General features: G+C 51.7%; 1 protein-coding gene across 1 annotated transcript; it reads left to right on the top strand.

The window, feature by feature from the left end:
- The first annotated feature begins 9,058 nt into the window (after window positions 1-9,058).
- GDF6 (growth differentiation factor 6) lies at window positions 9,059-25,304 on the top strand. The gene is made up of 2 exons (XM_032610287.1): window positions 9,059-9,482; window positions 24,095-25,304. The coding sequence occupies exons 1-2, from the start codon at window positions 9,059-9,061 to the stop codon at window positions 25,057-25,059; spliced, it is 1,389 nt and encodes a 462-aa protein (XP_032466178.1). The 3' UTR covers window positions 25,060-25,304.
- Window positions 25,305-25,536: the final 232 nt, after the last annotated feature.

Below are 25,536 nucleotides of genomic sequence, written 5' to 3'. Positions count from 1 at the left end.
TGTGTGTGTGTGTGTGTGCACGCATAGGTGGTCAGGGAACATGGAAGGCAGGGAAGCTGGTAGAATCACCCAAGCAGGTTTCTTGTTTCACCCTTCACATCCATACCCCTGATGTCCACATCAGGGGCTTGGTAGAAGCAGGCATCACGAAACTGTAACTATTACTGGTAAGAGCAGATGTAGAGAGGACATAGGGAGGCCTGCCTTCCTGATGGGGCCTGTGCCTGTGCAGGAAGTAGGAGGTTAGGAAACGCAGGCAGTGTCTGAAGGATCCAGGACACCAAGTGTCAACACAATGGCCAGGTGTGTGCTCAGGGGTGATGGGAGACAAGGTTAGGGCTGGGCTGCAGCAGGCCTTGAATGCTGGGAGAAACTAAGATGCTTATAGAAGAGACCTTTAGCAGCTAAAATCATAATTTCAGGTATTATTGTGTTACACTCCGAAAGCATTATTCTGGGCAAATTGGGCACTACCTAATGTTGCTAAAATATGAACTAACTTCTAAGAGAGGGTGAAGCAATCCCCAGCAGCCATTTGAACCTTGAAAAAAATGCAGCAAGGGAATCATAGTGTTGGCTCTGCCCAATCATAAAAATGCATCTCACAGGGAAGGAATCCATATTTATTTGATGCTCTATTTAAACAAATATCAAATAATAAAATCCTCATGGAAGAGACAGGGTTCTCCCCCTCAACACTTTCAGGACCACTGTGGGAAAATAAATCTGTCAAGGGTAACATTTAAATAAAGGGAATGTAGATTAGTTTCACGTGGTAAGGTTTTTGGTTTTCTTAAAGAGGAAAATATAAAGGTTAATTCATTTGGTGCTTTAATTAGGATCAATGTGAAAGGAAAGTTGTTTTTTTTTTTTGTGGTACGCGGGCCTTTCACTGCTGTGGCCTCTCCCGTTGCGGAGCACAGGCTCCGGACGCGCAGGCTCAGCGGCCCAGCCGCTCCGCGGCATGTGGGATCTTCCCGGACCGGGGCACGAACCCGTATCCCCTGCATCGACAGGCGGACTCTCAACCACTGCGCCACCAGGATAACCCGAAAAGAAAGTTTTAAAACGTGCTTCAGTCCGCAATGGCAGCTAGTTAAAGGAGAAAACTAGAAAGAGTGAGTGATGGAATGAGGAAGAGTAAAACAAAAGGCAGGGAGAAAGAGAAGGTGGCGGGGATGAAAAGAGAGACTCAGGCACCAGGAGTGGAGACAGAGAGAGTCGATCACTGAGCTGGGCAGACAGAAAGAGTCGATCACTGAGCTGGGCAGGAAGAGCTCAGGGTGAAAGGGGCTGTGATCTGAAAGTCTCAAAGAGGCAGGAGTGGAAATAACTGAAGGCAAAGTGAAATGATCTTATTTAACGACAAAAAAAAAAAAAAAAAAAAAAAAAGAGGAATTTAAGAATGTTCCCATGATATAGTTGAAGAGGTGAAGAAGGGCCGGATTTTAATCCAAAAAAACTAATACGATTTTCCATTTGATGTTTGTGTAGATAGGTATAAATCCCCTCTTGGTTACTCGTATTAACAGGCTCTGTGTAAAGGGGTTAAAAGCTAAAATTGTCTACAAAACTATCTAGAAAGTTTTAAGCATACTATTTTACAAATGGGCATTTCTCGAATTGTTTTATTAAATCTTTGTACTTTTTTATAGTGGTAAAATATACTCAACAAAAAAGGGACCATTTGTAAGTGTACAATTCAGTGGCATTAAGTACATTCACATTGTTGCACAACCATCCCCATCATCCAACTCCAGAACTTTTGCATCTTCTCAGGTTGAAACTTTGTATCCATTAAACACTAACTGGCCATTCCCCATTTCCCCCAGCCTCTGGCAACCTCTATTCTACTTTCTGTCTCTGTGCTTTGTTTTTTAAGACCAATTCATTATAAGTTGTAGCTGTGGCATTTCATAATCGTAGCATTTGAGAAGCAAAGTCATGGAGGGAAAGCTTTTTGAGGAAAGGTAGGGCTTACACTGATTTTTCAACTCTTAAATCCCATATTTATTAATTTCCAAATGAAGTTTCCACCATTTCTCACATTTAAAGTGTTCATTCAATTAATTCTAAATGAATAGGCAACAAATTTGTCTTTATTTTTAGTGATTCCTAGGAATGGATACATTGAAGTATTTTCAAAAAGGACATGAAATTAAATTGTCATTACACCAAATCATTTCTATTTGACTAGAATCTATTGAAACTAGTTAGTGTAAGCTCATGCCCTAAATATTAAGAAAACATATGAAATTGTTTCTATAATGATTGAGAAAGCATTCACCACTTTTGATGGAGTAGTTAACCGTTCTTTGCCATTTCTATTACAAGCAAAGCCTGGAATATTAACAAACAGACAAGAGAGCAATAAACAACAGATACTGCGATCATTTAGCTAATTCTACCTAGAGTTCTGAAGCAAGAATAGATTATGATACATTGATAATAAACGTGACATTCTCAGCACATGTAAGTAAGCCCTGAATTTGAGAACATCTGTTTTCCCAGAGCCCTAGTAAATACACTTTTAACAGAGATCTCATGTAAAGTAGCCATATGCTTATAATTATCCAAATATTGTAGATCCCCTGTGTGAAATTTCACATCTTCGTTGCTTCTATTTTAATGTTGACAAAGTTGGTAGTAATTTTTAAAACCAAGTCTGATCCTAAACAGGAAAGACAATTTCCTATGTAGTTATAATTTTCTATGCAAGATTTGGCAAAGATCAAATTGTTCGTAGAATTTAATCATCTTTACTCTCGTAAGCATCCTAGATGCTCATTTGAGAGTTCACTTTGCTCAATTTAAGTATCCCAATAGCTACTAGCGAACTGCAATGTGTTTTTAATCTAGATGATTTGGACAAACATAAAACATGTCGAATCATTATAGAAGAAAAGTGTTGCCACAGATTCACAGTGAAATACAGTAAAAGCTCACTATGTCAAACAAATTTAGCCTTTTTTAGAGAAGTTACTTAACAAAAGAAGTTCTTAAGAGAATATGAGAGCTGGTTAGATTGAAGTTTTAAAATGTAATTCCAGAGCGAAAGCATAAAGATTGAGAAATAGTAAAATTACCAGGGAATTATCTGATATTTAAAAAACCCAAGTGGTTGAGTAATTAATGGTCACCGTACTTACATACATCTGTAATAAGAATTTATATAAGTTGTTGTATATAATCTGCATAAAACCCCAGAGGGACGTATTTTTACCTCCATCTGAGGTGCCAAACCTAAAAGTAGAAGGTTTTGAGTTCATATAGCTAAGAAGTGACAGAGCTGGGATTCTAATCATCTGCTCCAAACCCCTCCTCTTTCATTGGCATCTATGGTATACAAGGAGTCTACAGTCTGCTTCATCCTGATATGGCTTTTGTCTCCTTTCCAGGTTCGAAACGGGCCCAGCCCTTTTTATTTTTAGAAATCTGGCCAGATTAGCCACAATTTAACCTGATATGACTAGGCGATTAAATACACCTTGTTCGCATGGGGAATGAAAATTATTTGCTCATTAGGAATGAGAATCATTCATTTAAGAACAAAGTTGTATACTGTGTGTTTCCTTTACAACTTTCCCTCAAAAATCAAAGCATTTCTTGAAGTTCTTGGCAGGTAGCTTGTCCCTATTTCATGGTGAAGACCAATGGTTCTCAAACTTCAGACTGCATTAGAATCCGCTCAAGGGCTTCTTAAAGTATAGATCTCTGGACCCCAGTTTCTGATCCCGTAGATCTGGGGTGAGACCTAAGAATCTGCATTTCTAATAAATTTCCCGGTGATGTTGAGGCAGCTGGTCCAGGGGCCACCCTTCAAGAACCACTGGTGTTGGCAAACTACACCATGGCTGGATATCTGCGTGCCCCGTGGTGCAACCAAACAAGGAGAACAGTGATTTGGTCGTTTTGACACCCCTGGTGAGTCTTCATGCTTCTTTCAATACCCAGAACTGGAACTCGAATTCCCTGTCAAACTCAGTACCATCACACTGGTGCCAGGCATGGGGCTGACCTACTGAAAGTCTGAGTCACACCCATTCAGCTGATAGAGTGGGGAAACAGGAGCCCAGAGAGGTTATATGTGTTATATTATCGGGCACAAACTCTTCATTCCATCTCATTTAACTTGTCTGTGAAGCATCCTGCGAAAGAATGGGAGTACCAAAGCAAACAGAGCAAGGGGCATAATAGGTCTCAATATTACATCGGGGAAGCAGGAGGAATTAGGCGCTGGTACCTCCCAGGCTAAGTTGTGAAGGAGCAGTTTTCTCTTCACGTGCACCCTTTCCTAAGAGCCCTTTTTTTTTGCCTCTTCCTCTGCCTCTCCAGAGCAGTCCTCACCTTTCTTCCTGTCGCTCAGGACTCCATTCATTTTTCACCCTTGACCCCTTTCGAGGAAGATTACTCAGTACTCCAAGCGTTCTTTTCTTTTATGAGGGACTTTTTCTTGCAGATGAAGTTGTATGAAAAGGTCCAAAACATACAGCAGGGCTGCTCAGCTTGGAGAAAGTGTGGGACACAGGAACCTCACCTGGTAGGTTTCCTCCTCATTCCTCTTGCCGAAAGTTCTAGAAGCTCAAAGAAACAGACTTTTAAACCCACTGCTCTACTCCTTTTTGTCCTTAGCCTTCTTTTAATCAAAACCTGCCAATCTTAAGTCTCATTTCCCTTGGACCATATAGGTGTCAACTAGTTAATGTTCTCAGGTTATCAGTTTGTCAATTTATTCGGAATAGTATAATAGTGGTAGTAAAGTATGAATAGGGATCACACCCAAGAACATTTTTGTTTTAACTGGGACCTTATGAAAACAGTACTGCAAACTAAAGAAATGATTTCATTTGTGCAAATTTCAGGTGTTAGACTACCTTCCTAGGATATATTTCCAGAGACTTTACAGAATGGTTACATCATACTAAAAGTTAAATTATTATTTATTTATTTATTTTAATTGAAGTATAGTTGATTTACAATGTTGTGTTAATTTCTGCGGTTCAGCAAAGTGATTCAGTTATACACGTATATACATTCTTTTTTATATTCTTTTCCATTATGGTTTATCACAGGGTATTGAAAATAGTTCCGTGTGCTATACAGTAGAACCTTGTTGTTTATCCATTCTATTTATGTATCCCTAGTTTGCATCTGCTAACCCCAAACTCCCACTCCATCCCTTCCCCACCCTGACATAAACTCTTTTATTTATCTAAGAGAATCTTCTCTCCCTGGGTTAGTATGAAATAATGCTTTGAAGACAACAACAGCACAGGTTTCAGAGAGCAAGGGCAATTCTATTTGCTTTTGGTCCTGTATCTCTGGGCAGGTAGAGCTCTCTTTATGGAAGTTTTGTGGCCAAATGCTACACACATCTTATATATGACTCTCTCATTTCTCAAACTAATGTTAATATAGGTGTCACTATTCCTTGCTCATCTCGCAAGCCCCTGAAAACTTTCCCGCGTCCAGCCCTGTTTTGGTTCTCCAAGGGTAATTCCCTCAGCGTCCACAGGAGGGCAGGACACACCATACTGCACAGTTGTCTGTATTTCCTTCTATTTGGGGGGAAAAAAATCTAACCATGAAAAGAATGCCAGTTAAGTTGCTAAAGGTGCCTACACCAGACCTTCTCATTTCAGCTCAAGAACTTTTCACCCTTTTTGATATTCTTCATAGATGAAACAGCTGAAGAAATTCCAAGAGAATCTAAGACCGGACTGAAAATTTCTATAGCATTATTTCAAATTCTCAAAACATTCTGAGAAGGTCTAAAGGCAGATTTTGACTCGTAGTTTGCTCTCGTATCTTTGTTTTTACAACACACATACCCACAGAGCAAAGGCCTTGGTGTGTCCTTGTTAACATTGGGGTGGATTCCTGTTTGAGGCATATCTATGAGGGAGGAAGAGGTACGGCTTTATACATGACTGGGGATCATTGTCATAATATTTGAAATATGAAATGCTTTTTAGTCCACCGAGTTTGTGCATCTGCTCACCTGTGACATGAAGACTGCAGCGCTTTCAGGCAAAGGACAGCCAACAAGTCCTTGCTTGGACTTGAGGCTGGTAGCAACGATGGAGGAGAATATCTGCCCCAGGGGAATCCTGACGGCGGGAGGACAGACCACATCCTCTGTGGTTCCTGTCCTAGTGTCATTTACTCTCACCCATGACTCCATCCAGTGTGCTAAGTGTTCCTAAGCCACAGCAAATAGGCTCATTTCTTTGCTTCCTGTTTACTGATAACTTGTGGCAGATAATAATTGCCGTGGGCCAAAAGAAGAGAGAACAGACAGGACTGCAGTTGCAGGCAGGAAGCCTTCTTATTGGCTGGGGGCTCTGAAACCGTGAATCACCATTAACTAGACTCCATACTGATAGAAATTAAAATACTGATAACACAAACCACAAGGGTTCGTGTCCCCAAGGGAAGGGATGGAGACAGACCACAAGGAGGAAGCCTCTCCTGGATGACACCTGAAAAGCAGACGTACAGAGCTTGCAGGCCAGGCCAGAGCAGGCCATGTGCCTCCTAGGGGTGACAGGTAGGAGGAAGGGGAAATGTTGCTTCTTCAAGTGAGAAAAGAGGGGTTTCGAGTTTGTGGTTTGGCAGAGTTGTAGAAGACCTGCAGAGGGGGCAGAAGGGCACAGAGGAGAGCTGTCTAAGAAAAGAGCCTTGGCAGTAATACAAAACCAAACCAAAAAATGAAAAGAAGGAGGAGCAGACATGCTTTGGACATAATGTTAAGTGACAAGGGGAGGGTATGACATAGCATCAAAGACAGAGACAGATTGGAAGGGGACCCATAAAGGCAAACACATTTTGGTCTCTTGTAGTGGCAAAAATCTGAAAAACAATCTTTTTGTTCAGTTCCATTTCCTTTTATGTCGTTAAGTTAGTAAAAACAAACTATTTTAAAGCATAGAGAGAGGAAGGAAGAAAAGGTTATGGTAAAGCAGCTTTGAGTCTAAAGTCTCAGAACTTGACAATCGTGAAACCCAAACTGGGGACATAAGTAGGCGTGGGATAAGGCCAGAAGGGACACCCACGGAGGAGATTGAGAGGAGAGAAGCAGAGCTCAGACTCTGCAGCAGTGTGAGCTTGGGCCTCAGTTTCCCTATCTGTAAAATGGGGATAATCCAATCCTTATCACATAAGGTTGTTTTGAAGATTAAAGGAAACAAGGTCTCTTGGGTGTTTGACATTACCTGGGGGAGGCCAGTGCCAAGACCTTAAGGAAGTTCCGGAATGAAGGGAGCAAGGAAGCAAAACTGCCTCTTCCTGCAGTCAGGTGACTGGTCTCTGCAGAAGGAATGAAATAGCAAAAGGGGGAAGGGGGAAGAAAGTGAGAGGGTGGGGAGTATGGAGACTGGGAACACACACACAAAGCAGTGTGGGGAAGGAAACCACCTGAGAGCAAATAAAATCATAAAGAAAAGCAAAAGCAATAAAATAGGGATATTGGCTCAGAGATGATTTCTCTTTGCTGGAGAGGGAAGAGCACTGGGTCTGGAGTCTGAGCCCTAGGATCTGTTTCTGGCTGCACATCCTCTTGGCTGAGTGTCCTTGGAAAAGTCATTTATCCCCTCTCAGACTTTGTTTAAATCTGTGAAAGTGAAAATAGGAAGGCCAACATCACAGAAGGGCTGGGGGTGATTCAAGGAGATCTTTTTACGGTTGGTGGCTGAGCACCCAATAAATGCAAGGGGAAACTCGACGTCCACAGCGTTAGGGCAAGGAGCATGGCGGTAGGGAAGCAGCCCTCCGTCTCGTCTTCCAGCCTTTAGGCCGGGGAATGAGTGAGGCAGTAGGCGGGGAAGACAGGCACGGAGAATCTGGGGACAGATAAAGGAAACTCGTGATGGGGCGAGGCTGGGCTGAAGAGAAACAGATTGGGGGAGAGCTGCAAAGGGAGGGGTCCACTGAAAGGGGAGGGGGGAGTCCGGGGAGGGAGAGGGTGGGAAGGCCGAGAGAGATGGGAGGGCAGTGTGAGAAGAAAAGCAGGCTGGGGAAAGAGGGATTGGAATGCAGAAGGAACTTGGGGAAGGAGGAAGTATTGAAGGCGGGAGGGAAAGAAGAGAGGGAAAATGGGGATGCCGTGGAGGCGGGGGCCAGGCCGCGAGAGGGAAGAGCATCCGGGGAACAGATGGAGGAGAAAAGAATCGGCTAAATCCAGCGTCAGAAGAGGTTGGGGACTGCGAGAAGAGAGGCTGGGGCCTTCAGGAGAGCGCAGCAGCTTTTAGCATCCATCCAGACTCTAAAGACTCGTGGCCTTTGCCTGACCTCGAGGGTCGGGAACAGACGCCCTGTCTTTGTGGAGAGCGGTACCCCACCGAGAGAATGGGGCTGTTCTGGGCTGGGCCCTACGCCTGGCGCGCGGCGAGGCTTCCCTGGCCCTGGGCTGGCCCTTGAGGGGAGCGATCGACTGGCCTGGAGGTTGGGGCCGAGGAAGGAAGGTACCACCGCCCGGAGCCGGCGCGCAGTCGGCTGCTGAGGTGCCTGCTCCGAGCTGTCCCTGGGGGGCGCCGCCGCCGCTTCCCTCCTCTGGGACCGCACGCTCCCAGCAAAGTGGAGGAGGCTGGGGAAGACCGAGAGCCTGCGGAGCGCTACGGAGGGACCGAGCTTCGAACAGTGCTAGGGGGCCTCTGGCGCTGCGGATGCCCCTGGCTTCCTCGCTGCCTGGCGGCCTCGCCCGCCTACCCCTGCCCGGCGCTCCTGGCCCGCTCTGCGCGCACCGCCTGGCAACCCCGCGCGCGTCCCGCGGGGGCGCTGCGTCCCCCTGCCACCCCGGCCCACAGCGGCCCCTCTCCCCCACACCTCCTGCCCGCACCACCCGGCCTCTCCTCCCACCCTCGGCTCCCCTCCCTTCCTCTCCTCCCTCCCCTCCCCTCCCGGCGAGGGGCGGGAGGGGGCGTGGCAGGGCCGGGGTTTGTGTGGCTGGGACCCGGCTCCTCGCACTCCGAGTCCGCCCGAGGAGCCGGGCCCCGGCCGCTGTCCAGCCGCTCCGCGCCCCTCGCGACCCGCGCCGCCGCCTCTCGGGGACCCGCTCGCCATGGATACCCCCAGGGTCCTGCTCTCGGCCGTCTTCCTCATCAGTTTCCTGTGGGATTTGCCCGGTTTCCAGCAAGCTTCCATCTCATCCTCCTCGTCGTCCACCCAGCTGGGCTCCGCCAAGGGAATGCGAAGCCGCAAGGAAGGGAAGATGCCGCGGGCGTCGCGAGAGAGTGCCACGGCCCGGGCGCCCCTGGGGCGGCAGGAGCCACAGCCGAGGCCGCAGGAGGAGCCCCGGCGGCGGCCGCCACAGCAGCCCGAGGCTCAGGAGCCTCCGGGCAGGGGCCCGCGCGTGGTGCCCCACGAGTACATGCTGTCAATCTACAGGACTTACTCCATTGCCGAGAAGTTGGGCATCAATGCCAGCTTTTTCCAGTCTTCTAAGTCGGCTAATACGATCACTAGCTTTGTAGACAGGGGACTAGGTAAGTGGCAAGACGCCCGACTCCTTTCTCCCTGGAGCTCCGCAGCCAGGGCACAGCTCCGGCTCTGGCAGGAGGCTGCATTTGTGAATTCCCTTTTCGTTCTGGATACCTCCCCCTTTCTTTTCTTAAACAGTTTTTCTCAAGCCTAAGTAAGTTTCCGAATGCGGCTGCAGATTTTATTCCAGTATGCAATCCTCCCTGCCTCGCTTTCTTCTTTCCCTTCCTTCCTTTCTCTCTCCCTTCCTTCCTTCTTCCTCTTGCCTTTTGCAGAAAGGAGCGTGGCGGCTGCACGTCTGGTGGCTGGTGGAGGAAACGTGGAGGGCGGGAGGTGGCGGGCAAATGACCGGAGCTGGAGAGGGGTCGCGACGGGGACTGGGAACCCATGGCAAGGGGTCACTGGTTGTACCGGGTGCGCGGTCCAAGGCCGGGCTGCCGTGGCGGACCGAGCGGCTCAGGGGCCTGAGTGAGCGCTGGAAAGCCCCGAGCTCCCATCCGCTCCGGGAAAAGCCGGCAGAAGAGACTTCCACGGTCGAAGAAGCAAGTCCGCGATTGGCGTCTGGCAGTGCCCTGGCCCAGCCGCTGCCCGGGTACCCGGCTCGTCCCCGCGCTGGACGTGGGGATGGTCAGCCGCGTAGGAACCCCGCGCCCTCGGGCTTTTTTTTTTTTTTTTTTTGCTCCTGCAGCGCGCTCTCGGCCACTCCGGGGCCTCAACAGAGTCATTTCTGCAGAGGCAGCGGCAGCAACTGGCAGGGCGGGCCGAGGGCAGGGACAAGTGAGCTAAATTTGGGGGGTTGTTGGTACTTAGCTCACACGGGTGCCTGGGTGTGCTCGTTCACCTTTCTGAGCCAGGCAACTCTCCTGTCTCTGCGCTTCTACCAGGGGCCCCGTCTTTGGTCCCCTCTGTGGGCGCGGGTGCATGTGTGGGAGTCTGCGGAAACCCCTGCACCCCCTCATTGCCACCTGCGTTGGTCTGCAGCCTTGGAGAGAACCTCGCGCTGCAGGCGCCGGGAACTCAGTTCCTAAAGAGAAGAGACAATACCGTAGAAGGAGGCAGTAAGGAAGGGAGAAAAAGCAAAGGAAGGGCAAACGGGAGGTAGGGGACGAGAAGAAAGGACGGAGGAGATAAAAGAGATTTGGGCATCTATCCACTCCGCCACCCTGCCCGGACTTAGCTCCTCGACTCGGACGCCTTCCCTGCCTCCCACTTCCAGGTCAGTGAAAGGGGGGTCGCCCAGGAACCGGCGAGCACGGGGGTTCGGACTGGGAGGGCTGCTCTGCCCCGACTGCCTTGGGGGCGCTTGCACGCCCTCGAAGCTTTACAGAGCAGGCTAACGGCCCCGAGCCTCGGGCTCTTCCCAGGCTTCAGCCCCCGAGCCCCCTCCATTGCAGCCGCCTTTCTTGCGGGCATGGGTCTTGCCCACGCTCGGTTAGCGGCTGCAGCCCGAGGTCAGCGAGGTTCACGAGCTGCTGAAAAGTCTGGGCGGCAAATTAACGCCAGGTATTTTATGGTGATTTTACAACTGCTAAAGTCACCCTGGCAAGTACAAGTGGCTTCTTCGTACCGCTGCACCTGGGGCCCCGGCCTCCCTGCTGCCAGCGCAGCTCGCCTTCTCCCCACCTCCACCCCTTTCCCTGCCTCTGTTGTTTCTCTCCCTCCAAATCTTCTGTTTATCGTTCGCCTTCTCTAATACCATAATCGAAGGCTACCCTAGACTTGCCTAGTCGAGAGAGTAAGGAAGCACAGAGAAAAGTACTCTAGAGGCCTTTCCCCAAGGGAAGAAACCCCGCAGGCCCAGGGTGGCGGGCGGTTGGGCGCGCATTTTCTTCTCCCCACGGGAAGTGGCCAGAACCTCCGCCCCTCCCCCAAGCGGACACCCCCTAACTCGTAAGCTGCGCCCTGTGAGTTTGGCACGGGACCAAGGGACCCTGCCGGCGGCTGGGAGGCGTCTACCGAAGCCTGCGGCGTTGGGGCAAGTGTGGGAGGTCTCTGGGGGCTCCAGGTCCGGCGCAGAGGCTGGCTCGCTTCACCCTGGCTCGCGCTGCAGCAGCCTGTCCGCGGGCACCGCGCTGGGCGCCCCCGGGGCGCCGGAGGTAGGGAGGGGACTGGCTGCGCGCCCAGGTTGTGGGGGTGGGCCCTCAGTTCCCTAGCCAAGCTCTCTAGGCTAGCCGAACCGAGATCCAGACGTCCGGCTTCCACTCCCGAACGCGGTCCCCCGCCGGAGGAGGCGCGTCGTGACCACCTGGACCGCAGCTTCAAAGGCGCGGTCTCCTCCACGCCCTCCGGTTCCCAGAAAACGCGAAGAAAGGTAGTTAGTTGACCGCGAAGGCTGTGCGGCTGGTAGCACGCCGCGCTGGGGCGAAGGAGTGCGAAGCCGCGGGCTGGAGGGCGCGCGCAGAGGAGGGGGTATGTTGCGGGCCACAGCCCGAGCTTGATAAAGGGAAAGCCTCACTTTCTCTCTCACTGATTTTGATTTGATGTGTCACCGGCGGTGACCTCGGGCTGGACCTTCCGGGGCTTGCTTAGCATCGGGCCCCTGATTGGAGTGTTTCAACTCAGCGATCTAATTGAGGGTTCATGTCATAACACATCAAATGCTGTCTAGTCTCCCGTGATGGAAGGGACCCGCCAGCCGCGCATCCCGACTCCTGGCGAGGACTTCCGCCCCTCTCACGTGGGGACTCTTAAACCGCGCCAGACCTTCCAGCATCCCCTCCCCCAGCCGTGGAAGGCAGGACAAGGAGGTAAGAGCAGCGGCCAGCTGAGAGCTGGGCCAGCCGCGTTAACTTGGCGCCTTGCCTCGGGGATGTTTAAATCGCCGTCGAGTGTGGCAGGCTTGGCTTCGAGAAGCGGGGGTCCCTCAGGGGGAGGAGCAAAGAAAACGGAAGGAGTCCTGAAATCCTCTAGTGAGGCATGAACTACTTACGTACAGTACAGTATTTGTAAAAAGCCTTCCTCACCCGGGGACCCCGGAACCCCAGAAATTACACCTAAGGCCTGCGTTTAAGAGAGGGAGAGCGGGGTAAACTGTCCATTGTGAATGACAGGTCTATAGGTCTATAGGTCTATAGGTCTATAAAGACTGCGTGTTCTGTAATGCCTCAGCCCGTGCCTCCTTCTCCCAAGCCCCATGAGGAGGACACCTTATTGCAGGTTAAAAAATAAAAAGCGTCCCCCCTTTCGGTTCGCTCTCCAAACAACTAGGGGTAATCATAATAACTAAGATATATTGACGTGTTGAGCACTTACTGTGTACCAAGTACTGGGCTAACATTTGTTACATGAATTATTTCATTTAATTTTAACAACACCCCCCAACCACCGGGAAGAAAGTGCTACAGTCCCTGTTTTACAGGTCAATTAAGGAAGACAGAGAGGTTAAGCAGTTGTTCAAGGTCACACAGCTAGTGAGAGCTGAAGCACATATCCAGTTCTAGCCCCTGCATATTTACCTGTGGCACTACATGGGTAGGGTGAGGGTGAGGAGGTTTCTAAAGGATGGTGGCAAGACGCAGAAATGGAAGAAGTTGACAGAGTTCTCACCCCGTCTGATATTCCTCTGTGATCTCCTTAAGACCCAGTTAGGAGTTGGAGTGAAACTTTGGATTCAGGGGTCTAAAAGTGTGCTGTGCCTTGCTTCTTCTTTGTACTCCCTGTAAAACGCACAAGCTGCCTTATCCTTGACCTTTAAAAATGCCTCCATATTGTGCTTTCAAAATGATTTTGGATCCATAAAGATGAGAAAGTGTGTGAATGTTTGTGTTGGTGCAGTCATAGGATCAGGATGGACCAGGTTGGATATAGAGAAATTACAGTTAGCACCTGATAGAACTCATTACAAGACCACTAGTACAGGAGGCTTGGATCTCTAACCCTGGGGCCCTGGAAAGGCAGACAATGAGAACTCCTATGAATTCAACACGGCTGTAAGATAGAGGGGGAGGGAGAGAGAAGCAAAACTTGGACTTCAGTTTATGTAGTGAGACGCGCCATGTAATTCCAACAAGGGAGAAAAAAAAAAAGCCTCTTAAGGATGAAGAAACCAAAATGAATCTAAGAATATTGCTGTGAGTTAGGTTTCCAGATAATTTTGAAATAAGAATTCTCTTTAAATATTTGCTGTTATTGTTACAATAGCACTCTCAGAAAGGAGGCAGCAGGGAACAGATAAAAAACAACAAAAAAAACAAAAACACCAAAACACACACACACACACACACACACACACACACAAAAGCCCAAACGAGATCGGAACATCCTTGAGGAATTTGACACCCTAGAAATGAACCTCGGGAGAGTTTGCCGCGGATTGTTTGTTGGCTTCTAGGTTTACCTTCTGGGTCGCGATTGCCAAGGGGGCAGGGCAGGACAGCTAACGGGGAGGACATTCTAAGAGCGGCATAGTTCCTTCCTGATTGAAGTTCGTCTGGTGTGGCATGTTTATGCAAAACAGCGTGTTTCTGGGTGGACCTGGGCCGCAGAGTGGTGCAATCAACGCAGTGGTGCTTTTGCCCGGACCCTGTCGTCGTTGGCAAACGGAAAATGAAATATAAGCAGGGAAGCATTTTAATGGGGACGGAGGGAATTCACAACTGTTAATTATTTGGTGACCTTGTATTCGATTTGTTTGAGTCCCTTATAAAAACACTAATGCAGACCAGACGGCCAAGTGAGGAAGCCGGCAGAAGTTTCCAATCTAGGCTTTATTTCCCCGGAAAGAGGGAACAGCCTTGGGAAAGGATTGCTGAGCTTTTAAGTACGTGCGTGTGAGGACGCGCCGGTGTGAGCACCGCACGGGGTTTGCATCGCCGTCCAGGTTCAGGATCCTGCTCAAACCTGGTGAACTGGCAGGTCCTATAAGAATCCCGGGGTAAGGGAAGGAAGCCTTAAACCAGAAGTTTGTTCTGCTCTTCTGGTTGGAATGATTAAAACATTTTTCAGGCCACAAACCAAACCCTTAGCCATTGGCTTGTTGTTAAATAGCAGTTAATGTCACTCCCACCCCTAAGGCCTTAAGGGTTGCCTTACAAAGGCTGCCTTAGCAAGAAGCTAAAAACACCTAGTGTCTTCTGCAGCGAGAGTGCAAGAAGCGCCGGAATTCTGGGGCGGGCTTCCTTGGCAGGGGAGACTAATCTGAGAAGGACACTGAGCTTTTTCCTGGCGCGGGAGGCTCTCGAGCTCTGGGAGTTTGCGCGGTAGAGTTGCTGGTGGGGGAGGGGATCGAAAAACGTGCTCAAACATCCTTGTCGTTTCTGCACATTAAAAAAAAAAAAAAAATTACCTAAGCCACAACCCACGACAGGCCTTGGGAATCCCTTCCCGCGCAAACTGAATCAAGACCTGAAACCTCCCCCTTACGACCAGAGGGGATGCGTGTCGCCTGGACCCGCGGGGAACGCAGAGCGTTGCATTGATGGAGGCCCTAGTGCAACTCGCTTTTTCCCAGCTGGAGTTCTCGGGGTTCTGGCGGCTCACCTCCTTGAAATTGGTGACGTCTATCTGGGGCGGCGTGGGGAGAGGGAGAAGGGAACTGAACAGAGAGGTGGGGGAAAGATGGTTTGATAGAAATAGGGCAGAACGAAAACTTTCGTTTCCTGCCAGGACTTCTGCTTGCATCAAACGACCCAGAGCAAATTCACAATAATCCCTGGGGACTTTTGAGTAAAGTGAAGGACAGTAGTTCGATAACTCTTAGGGTAGGGAATAACCCTGGTCAAGCGATTCTCTCTGGACCCGGGAAGGGCTCCGAACCGAGGCCGCGAGGTGGTGTGGCAAACAGGAATGTGGATCCACAGCGCCACTTCTTTGCTTGGCATCTACCGCCTCCCTCAAGCCCCCATCCCCCGCCCTTAAAGCCTGGCTGTTTATTTTTAAGCTCAATGTCGGTTAAATGGTGTCTCCTGTTTACAGGAATTAAATAGGTCCTCGTCGGCCTAATGGGTTCCAGGGTTGCTGTTCCTTGCCCTCCAGGACAGTCCATTAACGCTGCTGGGAGCCGAGGGTTGGGTGCGCTGGGAGTGGGCGGGCGGCGCTGACCAGCGTTAGCAGAGAGGCGCGCGCTGCGCTTCGAGCGGCCCGGGCGCCTGGGGGCGGGGCAGGGTTTAGGGACCCTATAGTGGGCTTGCAGTGGAGAAGAAGGGCGGGCCTCTGGCCCCGGCTGGCGCGGGTCTGGCTGCTGGAGCGGAGGGGAAAGCAAGAGCAGAGGGTTGGCTTTGGGGTCTGTCAGGGCTGGTTTACCCGTCCCCCTTACCCCCTAAATAACGTAGGAACCGAAGAGAACCCGTGCGCCTGTTTTGCAAATCTGGCTTCCAGGCAAGTTGGTCCAGTCCCGATCCCACTTCCCAGCTGACCGCCGCTCCCACGCCCAGTGGGGAGGGAAATTGAACGATGCTAGACTATGGTCCATAGCTACCACCACGAATCTTATTTTGCTAGGACGTTATTTCGGGAGTCAGCCCGAGGTGAACACAGTGGAGCTGAGTTGCCGCGATCCCTTCCTCAGAAGCTGCGTCCGGCCCAGCACTTTAAAGAACACATCACTGAGGTTTCTCCTGCGCGGGACCCCTTGACACGGAGGGTCCAATATCCTGACCACACGCCAGTCTGAGCCCGTCTCCCCACCTGCAACCTCAGAACTGGTCGGAGAGGGGAAACAACATAAAATGGGAACCTTTTCTTCTACTTTTCATCTCCAAGCTCTCAAGTCAAAAGGCTGCAATCATGTTCTAGCCCAAAGGGCGGTTTCAGGGCTGTGATACCCTCCCCGCTGGGCCTGGGTTGCTCCCCTGGGCTCCCAGGTGACCCTACAGGTCGACATTGCAGGGAGGGCGACCTCGGGTAAATCAGCCAGGTCCGGGCCCTGCTCCAGAGGTTCCAAGAGAAGGCAGCGACCTGCGGGGATGCCGCAACCAAGGACGCCAGGCAAAAGCCTGCTTGGCTGCAGCGGAAAGGTGGGGAGAGAGGCTCCAGCGTGAGGGGTGTCACCGGCTTCTATTTGGATTTCATCTGCAGTGGTGTCAAATTAAGATTTGGGCCACTGTGGTCAAGAGCCCAGGGTGGGATGCCAGTGAAAAGAGTCGCCTGGTGAAGTGTCCTTGATCTGGGCTTTGCGTCTCTGTCTCTTGAGCCCCTGAGAGGCCATGAGAGTTCGCACCAAGTGCGTGGAAACTACTTTGTAAATGAATCTGTTTCGTCGTAGAAAGACAAAAGGAGTCTCTTGGAGGCGACTTCGGACTCCTGCTGGGGGTGCCCAGCGCCCAGAGTAGAAGGCTGGCCCATCTCCTGCCAGAGAGCTGCGTTACTGGAGTGTGTGCTGCGGCTCTCTAGGAGCGTGGAGTTGTTCCCAGTCGGGTGGAAATCGGGGTTCCCCTTCTCTCCCCCTCCCAGCCTCACTGGTTTGCCGCTGGCTGAGTCAGAACTTGCTGTGGGAACTTTGAGGTTTCTCTGTGGGATCCAGGCAGGCCACCAGACTCGATGAATTCTGTGTGGTTTGCAAGCCCAGGCTTGAGACAGGGAGGAAGGTAGGGATCCGCCAGGCTTTGGAAAGAGGGTGGAAAAGTCCTCTGTGGAGGACTTCCCTCGGGCCTTTCTGGTCTTTGAAAGGAGGAAAGAAGCTGGGAAATTCAGGACAAGCTACTGGGGCAAACACTGGGGAAGCCAAGAGACCTAGAAAGAAGTGGGGCGGTGACTGTATGGTGGGAGAGGCTTCTGTGGGACTGCGATGCCGCCGCCCCTGACACTGCAGCCCGAGGGGTCATTCACTGCTACCACCCTGCTCTCCTCCAACCTGCAGGCTGAACACACACCCCCCGCACCCTACAATGGCTCCGTGGACAGTTCCTGCCCACTAGGATGCCAGTGGAGAAGTGGGACAGGTGGGGCAAGGAGATCAGCCACCAGGCCTCTCGGGGCTGCGGCTGCCCAGAGCCAAAGGGGTTCGCACATGGGCTAACCCCAGAGGAGGGACCCTGCAAGGAGGGCCCTGTCCTTGACGAGGTACTGGCTGGAGGTCGTTTGTTGACTTGGCATTGTGGGAGGGACCAGAGCAATGGATAAGGCCTGGGGAATGAGAGGGAGCAGGGTGATGGGGGGTGAAGCTGAAACCCCTGTGGGCCTGGCCCTTTGCTGGAAGCCCTTGCTTCTCTCTTAACCCCTCTGCCCAGCACCTTTCCTCCACTCACTTCTGCAAATCCTGTGGAAAGAACTGAATTGCATCTCCTCAAAGAAGGCCAAGAGGAGGACACGTGTATCTTCCCCCTACCTGGCCCCCTACCTGGCCGTAGGTAGTTACAGTAATATTGGCTGCATTCCCTGGACGCTTCTGTCTGTCATGCACAGCCTGCTCTGGTTACCTCGACTCTGATCTTTACAATGACTCTGCAAAGTGGGGGTCACTCTCCCATTTTCCAGATGAGATATATGAGGCTGGGAAAGATTATGTGACCCAGTCCATCCAAGGCCACCCAGCCAATAAGTTACAGGGCAGGACTCAAATCTATGCCTCTCACACTCAGGACTCCTATGCTCATTCCATGTTGTCAGTAGTAACTAACATTTGCACACATCTTCAGATGTCTTTCCTACTCTATCTCATTTGCCACCGTTCCCTCAGTGACTTTGAGCTGGCCTTATATTCTCATTTTGCAGATGAGAAAATTGTTTCCTTGGAAATTCTCCTTCAAAAGTCCAATTGTTGGCATCCCTTCAATTCTGCCGATTAGGAAGTGATTGACACTTGGAGATCGGGGATTGATGCCCTCCCCAAATTCATAGGCAGCATGAGAGAACTGGAGCCTTCTCAGGGTTTCTACCAGACACAAAGATCAGGGTCTGGGATGTCCAGGGTGGTGGCACAGATACTGGAACCAGACTGCTGCATCTACCTCTATCTTGGACAAGTTACCTTGAGCTCTCTGTGTTTTAGTTTTGTGATCTGTAACATAGTAATGATATCTTTTCTTTTTTCCGTAGGTCGTTTTGAAGCTTAAACGACTTATTCTAAGTTTAGAACTTAGATCATGCCCAGCACATAGTAAGGACTTTCCCCAGTGTTTGCTGTTATGATCACACTGGATGTCAGCAAAAACACTCCAGAAAGGGTGAATTGTGTGGGTGGTGTCCTGATTCTGCACCTCAGGGGGATGTTCAGCAGTTTGCAAGACTCAGATCTCAGTGGAGGCAGGGCGCAGGACAAGAGTACAGGGGGATGCCCAGGAGATCACTGTCCCAGAAGAGGGTCATAGTTGGAGCACAAATTACTCAGAGACCTTCATACCTCAGAGGAGACAGGGCTGGTGGCTCATTTGTACTCACCCAGTACACCTGACTCTATTTCCAACTTGTGGACTTTGTGGCACCTCAGGGCACCCTCAGGGCTTAGGGACCTGAGAAGAAGTGACTCCAAACCTAGCTATGAATTCCCTGATCGGAGGTCTTCTTACTTCCAGTAAAGGAAAAAAGAATTCCTGGCAGAACCCAGCTCCCTTTGTGTTGACGGCGTTGGTGATGGATGTGTGTCTGGTGTCCTCCCTCCCTCTTTGCTCCACCGCCAAATGAGAACCCTGTAAGAGGGGCGTGGCCTCAGGTCTGAGGGCCTCGGTTGGAATAAAGACCTTCAAATAGCGTCCCTGCCAAGCTGCAAGTCATTGGGCAAGTGAAGACGCCTCTTGGAGCCCGCTCCGTCACCTATAAAAGAGTGTAACAGTACAACGGGCCTCGGACACTCTCGGTGAGGAGTCACGGACGGAGGCCACCCAAACCCTGAGCCCAGCACAAAAGCACGCCCAGAAGCATTCAGGGATGCTTTTGAGGATGGGGGAAAGGCTGAGCTGCAGACATCTGGAGTTTCCTTTGCGAAGACGGGTGATTATACGCCCCTCCTCCATCCCCACCTAGGGGAGTAGGGGTGGGAGAGCCCCGTTTCATCTCGGCTTTCTGAGCCGCAGCCCTTCGCTGGAGGATGTGCCTTCGGAGGACGTGCGGCGGGACGCGTGGTGGGGCGGCGGGTGGAGGCGTGTGGGGCCCGGCCAGGCGCCCACGAGTGGCCGCTCAGGTCACGGCGAATTCAGAGGACGCGAGCGGAACACGCGCTTAGCAGCATTGGGGAGCCCAGGGTCTGGGCGCGAAGGGCCTTGGGGGTCGGGCGAGCTGGAGCTCGGGGGAGCCCTCGGGGCCAGCGAGTGACACAGTTCAAACAGGACTCTCAAGAGGGACCTCAAGCTGCGTACGTATCTCAAGACGTCTTGGGGAAAATGCAGTGAGCGGCCTTTCCGCCCCAAACCGAAGGACGATTCGGGTTTTCGGAAGCCATCTGCAGCGGGGCGCGGGGGAGCCGCCCCCAGCTGGAGGAGCGCGTGTGGGCGGCGAGGCTCGGGTCCTGCCGCTGAGCAACCGTAACCCTTACGCCGCCTTCCTGGGGCGCGGTTCCTGGGGTGTCCGGACTTAGGCTCCGTGGGCATCCTTTTCTTTACGATCTGGTGTTTGCTTCGTAGCTTCCTCCAGCCACGTAGCTTTCTAAGCCAGTTTCCTCATTTAAAATGGGCGTGATAGTCCCTACGTTGAAGTGATTCGTTCTCGTTCCCTTATTTGCTTTCCTTTTAAATTTTTATTTTATTTTTTAATCAATCCCACACCAAATGTATATGTTTGAGGTGCTCCTAACCTTTAACCGACTTGCCCTTAACTCAAAAGAGGCTGACCTATTTATGAAGAATTTTCTTCAAATATGAAGGTGGTTTGTTCTCTTCTCTCCGTCCCTCCTTCCTCTGCCCACCCACCAGAGCAAGCTGATAAGAACAAATCCAGCGATTAAAACGTGAGGGGTCGCTATGTCTAATACTCAGCAAACCCTGAATTAACCTGGGTGTAAGACAAGCTGTAACAGACCAGGTTGATACAGATAAAAAGCAAAAAAGATAGCTCTCATGATTTATTACTGATCAATTTCAATTTAAAGGCCTGAAGCGTAAGACTACCTGTTTCTAGGCAAGAGGATGGGAGAGAGTGTCACTTGATGACATCAGCTCTCCTCTCTACAGGACTTAATGGGAGAGGAGGCTTGTGGGAGAAGGTGTGAAGAACTGGCTTCGTACCCACAGATGGCCACGGCAGCAGGCTGCCAGGCCTTGTGATGCCAGGTCAGCAGGCAAAGTGTCTGCAGGGTCACAGTGGATGGTGTGTGCACCCCCCAGGTTGGATGCCTCCTCTGGGCTATTTCTGTGACGCACGCCTCCAGAGCAGGTCCAGACAGGTGGAGAATGTGGTCTGTAGGGGAGCTGCACAGAGCAGGCACACTCATGCGTTAGAGGTTCTGGAGCCCCAGTGAGAGTACATGTGGCTGAAAGAGTGAAAAAATGTGGAGGTGGCTGTGAGGGGCCGGAAGGAACGGGGAGCAATAGGGACTTGGTTCTGGTGAGCATTGCCTTAGATCCTGTCTTGGGCCCAGTGCTTTGGGGCCCTAGGGCCCTGTTTTGTTCTCACCTCCCGTGGTGCCCTCCCCACTTGGTGGGGAATCCGAAGAGTCAATGAAATGTGCTTATCTAGATTCGTGGTTCTTATAGTGGGGTCCCCAACCAGCAGAATCAACATCTCCTGGGAACTGAGGAGAAATGCAAATTCTGGGCTCTGCTACAAACCTCTGGGGCTCAAGAGAATTTGCATTTCTAACAAGTTCCTGTGTAATGCTGATGACGCAGATTTAGGGACCACGGCAGGTTCACTGGCTTTGAGAGCTACTGCTCTAGTCTGGTACCTGAGCCAGAGTTCTTGCTCAAATAGCCCTGAGCCCGCTTCCAGGGCCCGGGCAGCTTCTTCTTTGGGTCTGTCCTCCTAAGGGTGTGTCACATCGCTGATGTGTGCCCCTGTAGCCTGGGAAGCTTGGAGCTGTGGGCAAGGGTGTCCACATCCACGCAGGTAAGATCCCTCGAACTGTGGAATGGAGCCGGGATGGGAAGGAAAGAGAGCAGGATACAGGCTGAAGCCTCATTTGCACTTTTCCCCCCGAGCCCTGGAAAGGGTAGGAGCAGGCTAATCTTGCTAGAAAAATCATGTGAGATCCCAAGGCTGCAGAACCAGTGGAGCCCTCCTTTTACAGATGCTTTCCTCTGTTTTGACCACTCTCGAGGACTAGAGAAATGTGACTCAGCTGTGCAGACCATTTATTAGCCCACACTTTAAAAAAAAAGAATGAAAACAAAAGCTGGCTGATTTCTCCGTGTTGCATGAGAGAGAAATAAATAAATCATCCTTTACACCTGCCTAATGCTCTCCAACCAGTGACAAACTGTCTCAAGAGTTATATAAGCAGAGATGGAAATGATTTCCTAAAGGAGCCCAGGTTTTATTCCTAGCAAGCCCTGAAAATACAGTTGGGACTGTATCCTCCATCCCTTGTACAGTGGTCACTCCTGGTTGCCTCAGCTCCAGGACTTGGACCCTAATGGACAGGCAGTGGGGCTTACAGGCTAAATGCTCCAACTCTGAAATTAAACGGACCTAGCTTTGGGTCCCAATACCACCATTTATTAGTTGTGAGACTTTGGTAATTATTTTCTCCAAGCCTTGGTTTTCCTATCTGTAAAATTGGAACAATGAGTACCTACCTTGCAGAACTGATCTGTGCTCATAGATAAAGGATGAAAAATACGGCAGCCCTCACGACATTTAGCTGGTGCAGCAAGTGCCTTAGGTTTGTCCCTCTCACCACATCCTCAGTTTTGGGGGGGAGAGAAATATGAGAGCCAGGAAAGTGAAGCCTCAGGCAATAGGTCCAGAGATCTGGGTGGTGGTTGAAGGTTGTCAGACACAGGTTTCTTTAAAGGAGGAGAAGAAAGTGTGCTGAATTCCCACTGATTTTAATGTGCCCTGGTCGGTTTGAAGGTCTTGGCTTCCATAAATCAACTGCCTCCAGCAGCTTTTCCCTTTTCACCTCTCTAACCCTTCCCACAGCTCCGTCTCAGGTCGGGACTTGTGTTTTAGACCGCCCGGCGGTCAGCCCAGAGTGGGAACTGGGTGTGGCTGAGGCTCCAGATCCAGTGCCCTGGGGCTACATCTGGACAGGCAGTGAGGGTCGGACCTGGGACCCGGTGACACTTTTACTATTGAAATCTACCCAAACTTTACTAGCTTCTGGGGAAAGCTAGGGGCTTTGGGGATTTTTGTATTTGCTGGGTTGTAAATATTTTATGAGAAGGCAGCCCAAGAAAATCTGGTTAGCTTTCCGCCTTGCACACTGAAGTGGGGTTGGCTTCATGCACAAATGTGTCAAAAAAGAAGTCCAGTCCAGTTTTGCCTGGGTCCCCAAGAATTCGCCTTGGATTTAAAAGCCTGTTATTGTTCCCCCTCCTTGTGTCCCCATTCTTTCTCTCAGTGGTAACCAAAAATTTTATCTTCAGGATTAGTTGCAAAGCAAGAAGATTTCAGATTGGGTGGGTGGGGGAGGGGAGAATGTCACTGTGTGTGTGTGTGTGTGTGTGTGTGTGTGTGTGTGTGTGTGTGGCTCAGGTTTTTCTCCTTACTGATATATTTATTTCTCATTGGCTGCAGGATCTTCTCAATGGATAGATGCCTTGTGTTTGTGTTGGTTCATTTGCCCCTCTGCAGACTTCTGAAAGCCTCCCTGCTCTTTTGTTTAAGTGGCTGATGAATTTTAGAAAGAAAGAAATCACACTGCAGCTCCTCATTGTGTCAACTTTGTCCTGGGCCTAAACGCACCAGCAAAACTGCCTGCTGGGCGGCATCTTCTCCCAGACCCGTGGGTCTCAACTAGGGCTGCACCTTCAAGTCCAACTTGGAGCTTTAAAAAACCAAAGCTAACAAACCGCAACAAAGGTCCAATATCCAGGCCCTGTCCTCAGATATTGATTCAGTTGGCTGAAGCATACCCTGGCGCTGGTAATTTCAAAATTCTCTAGGTGGTAGACTGAGAATGACTGCTCTAGATGTTTCCCACTTACTGACCAGTGTGTATCCTCAGTCGAGCAGGCCTGTAGCCGTTGCGGTGAGCCAAATGGACAGGACAGGGTCCTAGCTCCTATGGGCTGTTGGAGAGGGGCGGGCTTATGCTGGGAAAGACAGACCACTAAGGAGACAAATATAAACGAGGTCACTGTAGATAGTGCTAAGTGCCGTGAAGATAATAAACCGGGGTCCCGTGATAGTGACCGAGGGAGGCTACTTTAGATCCGGGTGGTCGAGCATGGCCTTTCGGAGGAGGTGACATTTGAACCGAGACGTGAATGATGAGAATGAGCCAGCCGAGAGGAGGTCTGGGGGAATGCGGGCCGGCCTGCGACCACAAAGGGCACATTAGTGGTTACATAGGCTCCTGGGGGAAAACCCGGGAGCCGCCGCCGCGGCCGCCACTCCAGCAGCCACCGACTTCCGCCCAGGGAGTCCCGGGCTGAAGGGGAGGAGGGGGCCGCCCTGGTGCCCTCCCCTTCTTTGCCGCGCACCGCCGGGCGGGGAGGCGGGGTGGTCAGCCACGGGCGGGCCGAGCTGGACCTCTACCGGCCTGTCCCGTTCCCTCCCCGCCCTTTTCCTCCCAGGGGCGGCCGCGGAGCACCGGGCTGATCTCCCTCTTAAGTGAAACTGACTGTAATTATTTTTTATCTCGCAGACGATCTCTCGCACACTCCTCTCCGGAGACAGAAGTATTTGTTTGATGTGTCCACGCTCTCAGACAAAGAAGAGCTGGTGGGCGCGGAGCTGCGGCTCTTTCGCCAGGCGCCCGCAGCGCCCTGGGGGCCGCCGGCCAGGCCGCTCCAAGTGCAGCTCTTCCCCTGCCTGTCGCCCCTGCTGCTGGACGCGCGGACCCTGGACCCGCAGGGGGCGCCCCGGCCCGGCTGGGAAGTCTTCGACGTGTGGCAGGTCCTGCGCCACCAACCCCGGGAGCAGCTGTGCTTGGAGCTGCGGGTCGCGTGGGGCGAGCAGGGAGCCGGCGAGGCCGAGGCGCGCGCCGCGCCGGGGCTCCAGCAGCCACCGCCCCCGGACCTGCGGAGTCTGGGCTTCGGCCGGAGGGTGCGGACCCCCCAGGAGCGCGCCCTGCTCGTGGTGTTCACCCGATCCCAGCGCAAGAACCTGTTCGCCGAGATGCGCGAGCAGCTGGGCTCGGCCGAGGTTGCGGGCCCTGGCGCGGGCGCCGAGGGGTCGTGGCCGCCGCCGTCGGGCACCCCAGACGCCGGGTCTTGGCTGCCCTCGCCCGGCCGCCGGCGGCGGCGCACAGCTTTCGCCAGCCGCCACGGCAAGCGGCACGGCAAGAAGTCGAGGCTGCGCTGCAGCAAGAAGCCCCTGCACGTGAACTTCAAGGAGCTGGGCTGGGACGACTGGATTATCGCGCCCCTGGAGTACGAGGCCTACCACTGCGAAGGCGTGTGCGACTTCCCGTTGCGCTCGCACCTGGAGCCCACCAACCACGCCATCATCCAGACGCTGATGAACTCCATGGACCCCGGCTCTACCCCGCCCAGCTGCTGCGTGCCCACCAAACTGACTCCCATCAGCATCCTGTACATCGACGCGGGCAATAACGTGGTCTACAAGCAGTACGAGGACATGGTGGTGGAGTCCTGCGGCTGCAGGTAGCGGCGCCTTCCCTGCCGCCTTGGCCCGGGGCCGCTGGGGAGGCCTGACTGCAGAGGGGCGGAGGAGGAGCTAGCCTTGGACGAGGCAGAGAGTGGGGCAACAGCCTGGGCTTTCAGCCGGGTGGGAGACCAGGGAGTTCCGCCTTTCCAGAACCTTCCACCTGCCAGCCCAGAGGGAGCAACGGATTTTCACACCTTGCCCGGCCACCCTGGAGAAACAAGCCAAGGAGGATTTCTTTAGTTTTTGTCTTTATTACTGTGGCTTTGGATTTCCTTGTGTGTCTCCAGGTTTTGATGGGAGGTGAGGGCAGGGGAGACGCATACCTGGCTCTCAACTGCTCCAAGGATTGAAAAATTAATAGTTTAAGAAGGGAAACTGGGGGGAAGAATCACCTTTGACCACATCTCGGTCTGATTGTTTGCTACCTGTGTAAAGAAGATGGGGTCTTTCTGGCCGTGTCGTAGCCTGTGCCTTGTC

This window comes from Phocoena sinus, chromosome 17 (assembly GCF_008692025.1).
Source record: "Phocoena sinus isolate mPhoSin1 chromosome 17, mPhoSin1.pri, whole genome shotgun sequence".
NCBI lineage: Eukaryota > Metazoa > Chordata > Mammalia > Artiodactyla > Phocoenidae > Phocoena > Phocoena sinus.
This window is presented reverse-complemented; position numbering and strand designations above follow the sequence as displayed.

What these genes read in the sequence shown, in the direction of transcription:
- GDF6 (XM_032610287.1), top strand. Translation starts at nt 9,059, where the DNA reads ATGGATACCCCCAGGGTCCTGCTCTCGGCCGTCTTCCTCATCAGTTTC. An exon ending in CTTTGTAGACAGGGGACTAG is followed by an intron (nt 9,483 to 24,094) that starts GTAAGTGGCAAG and finishes TTTATCTCGCAG; the next exon opens with ACGATCTCTCGCACACTCCT.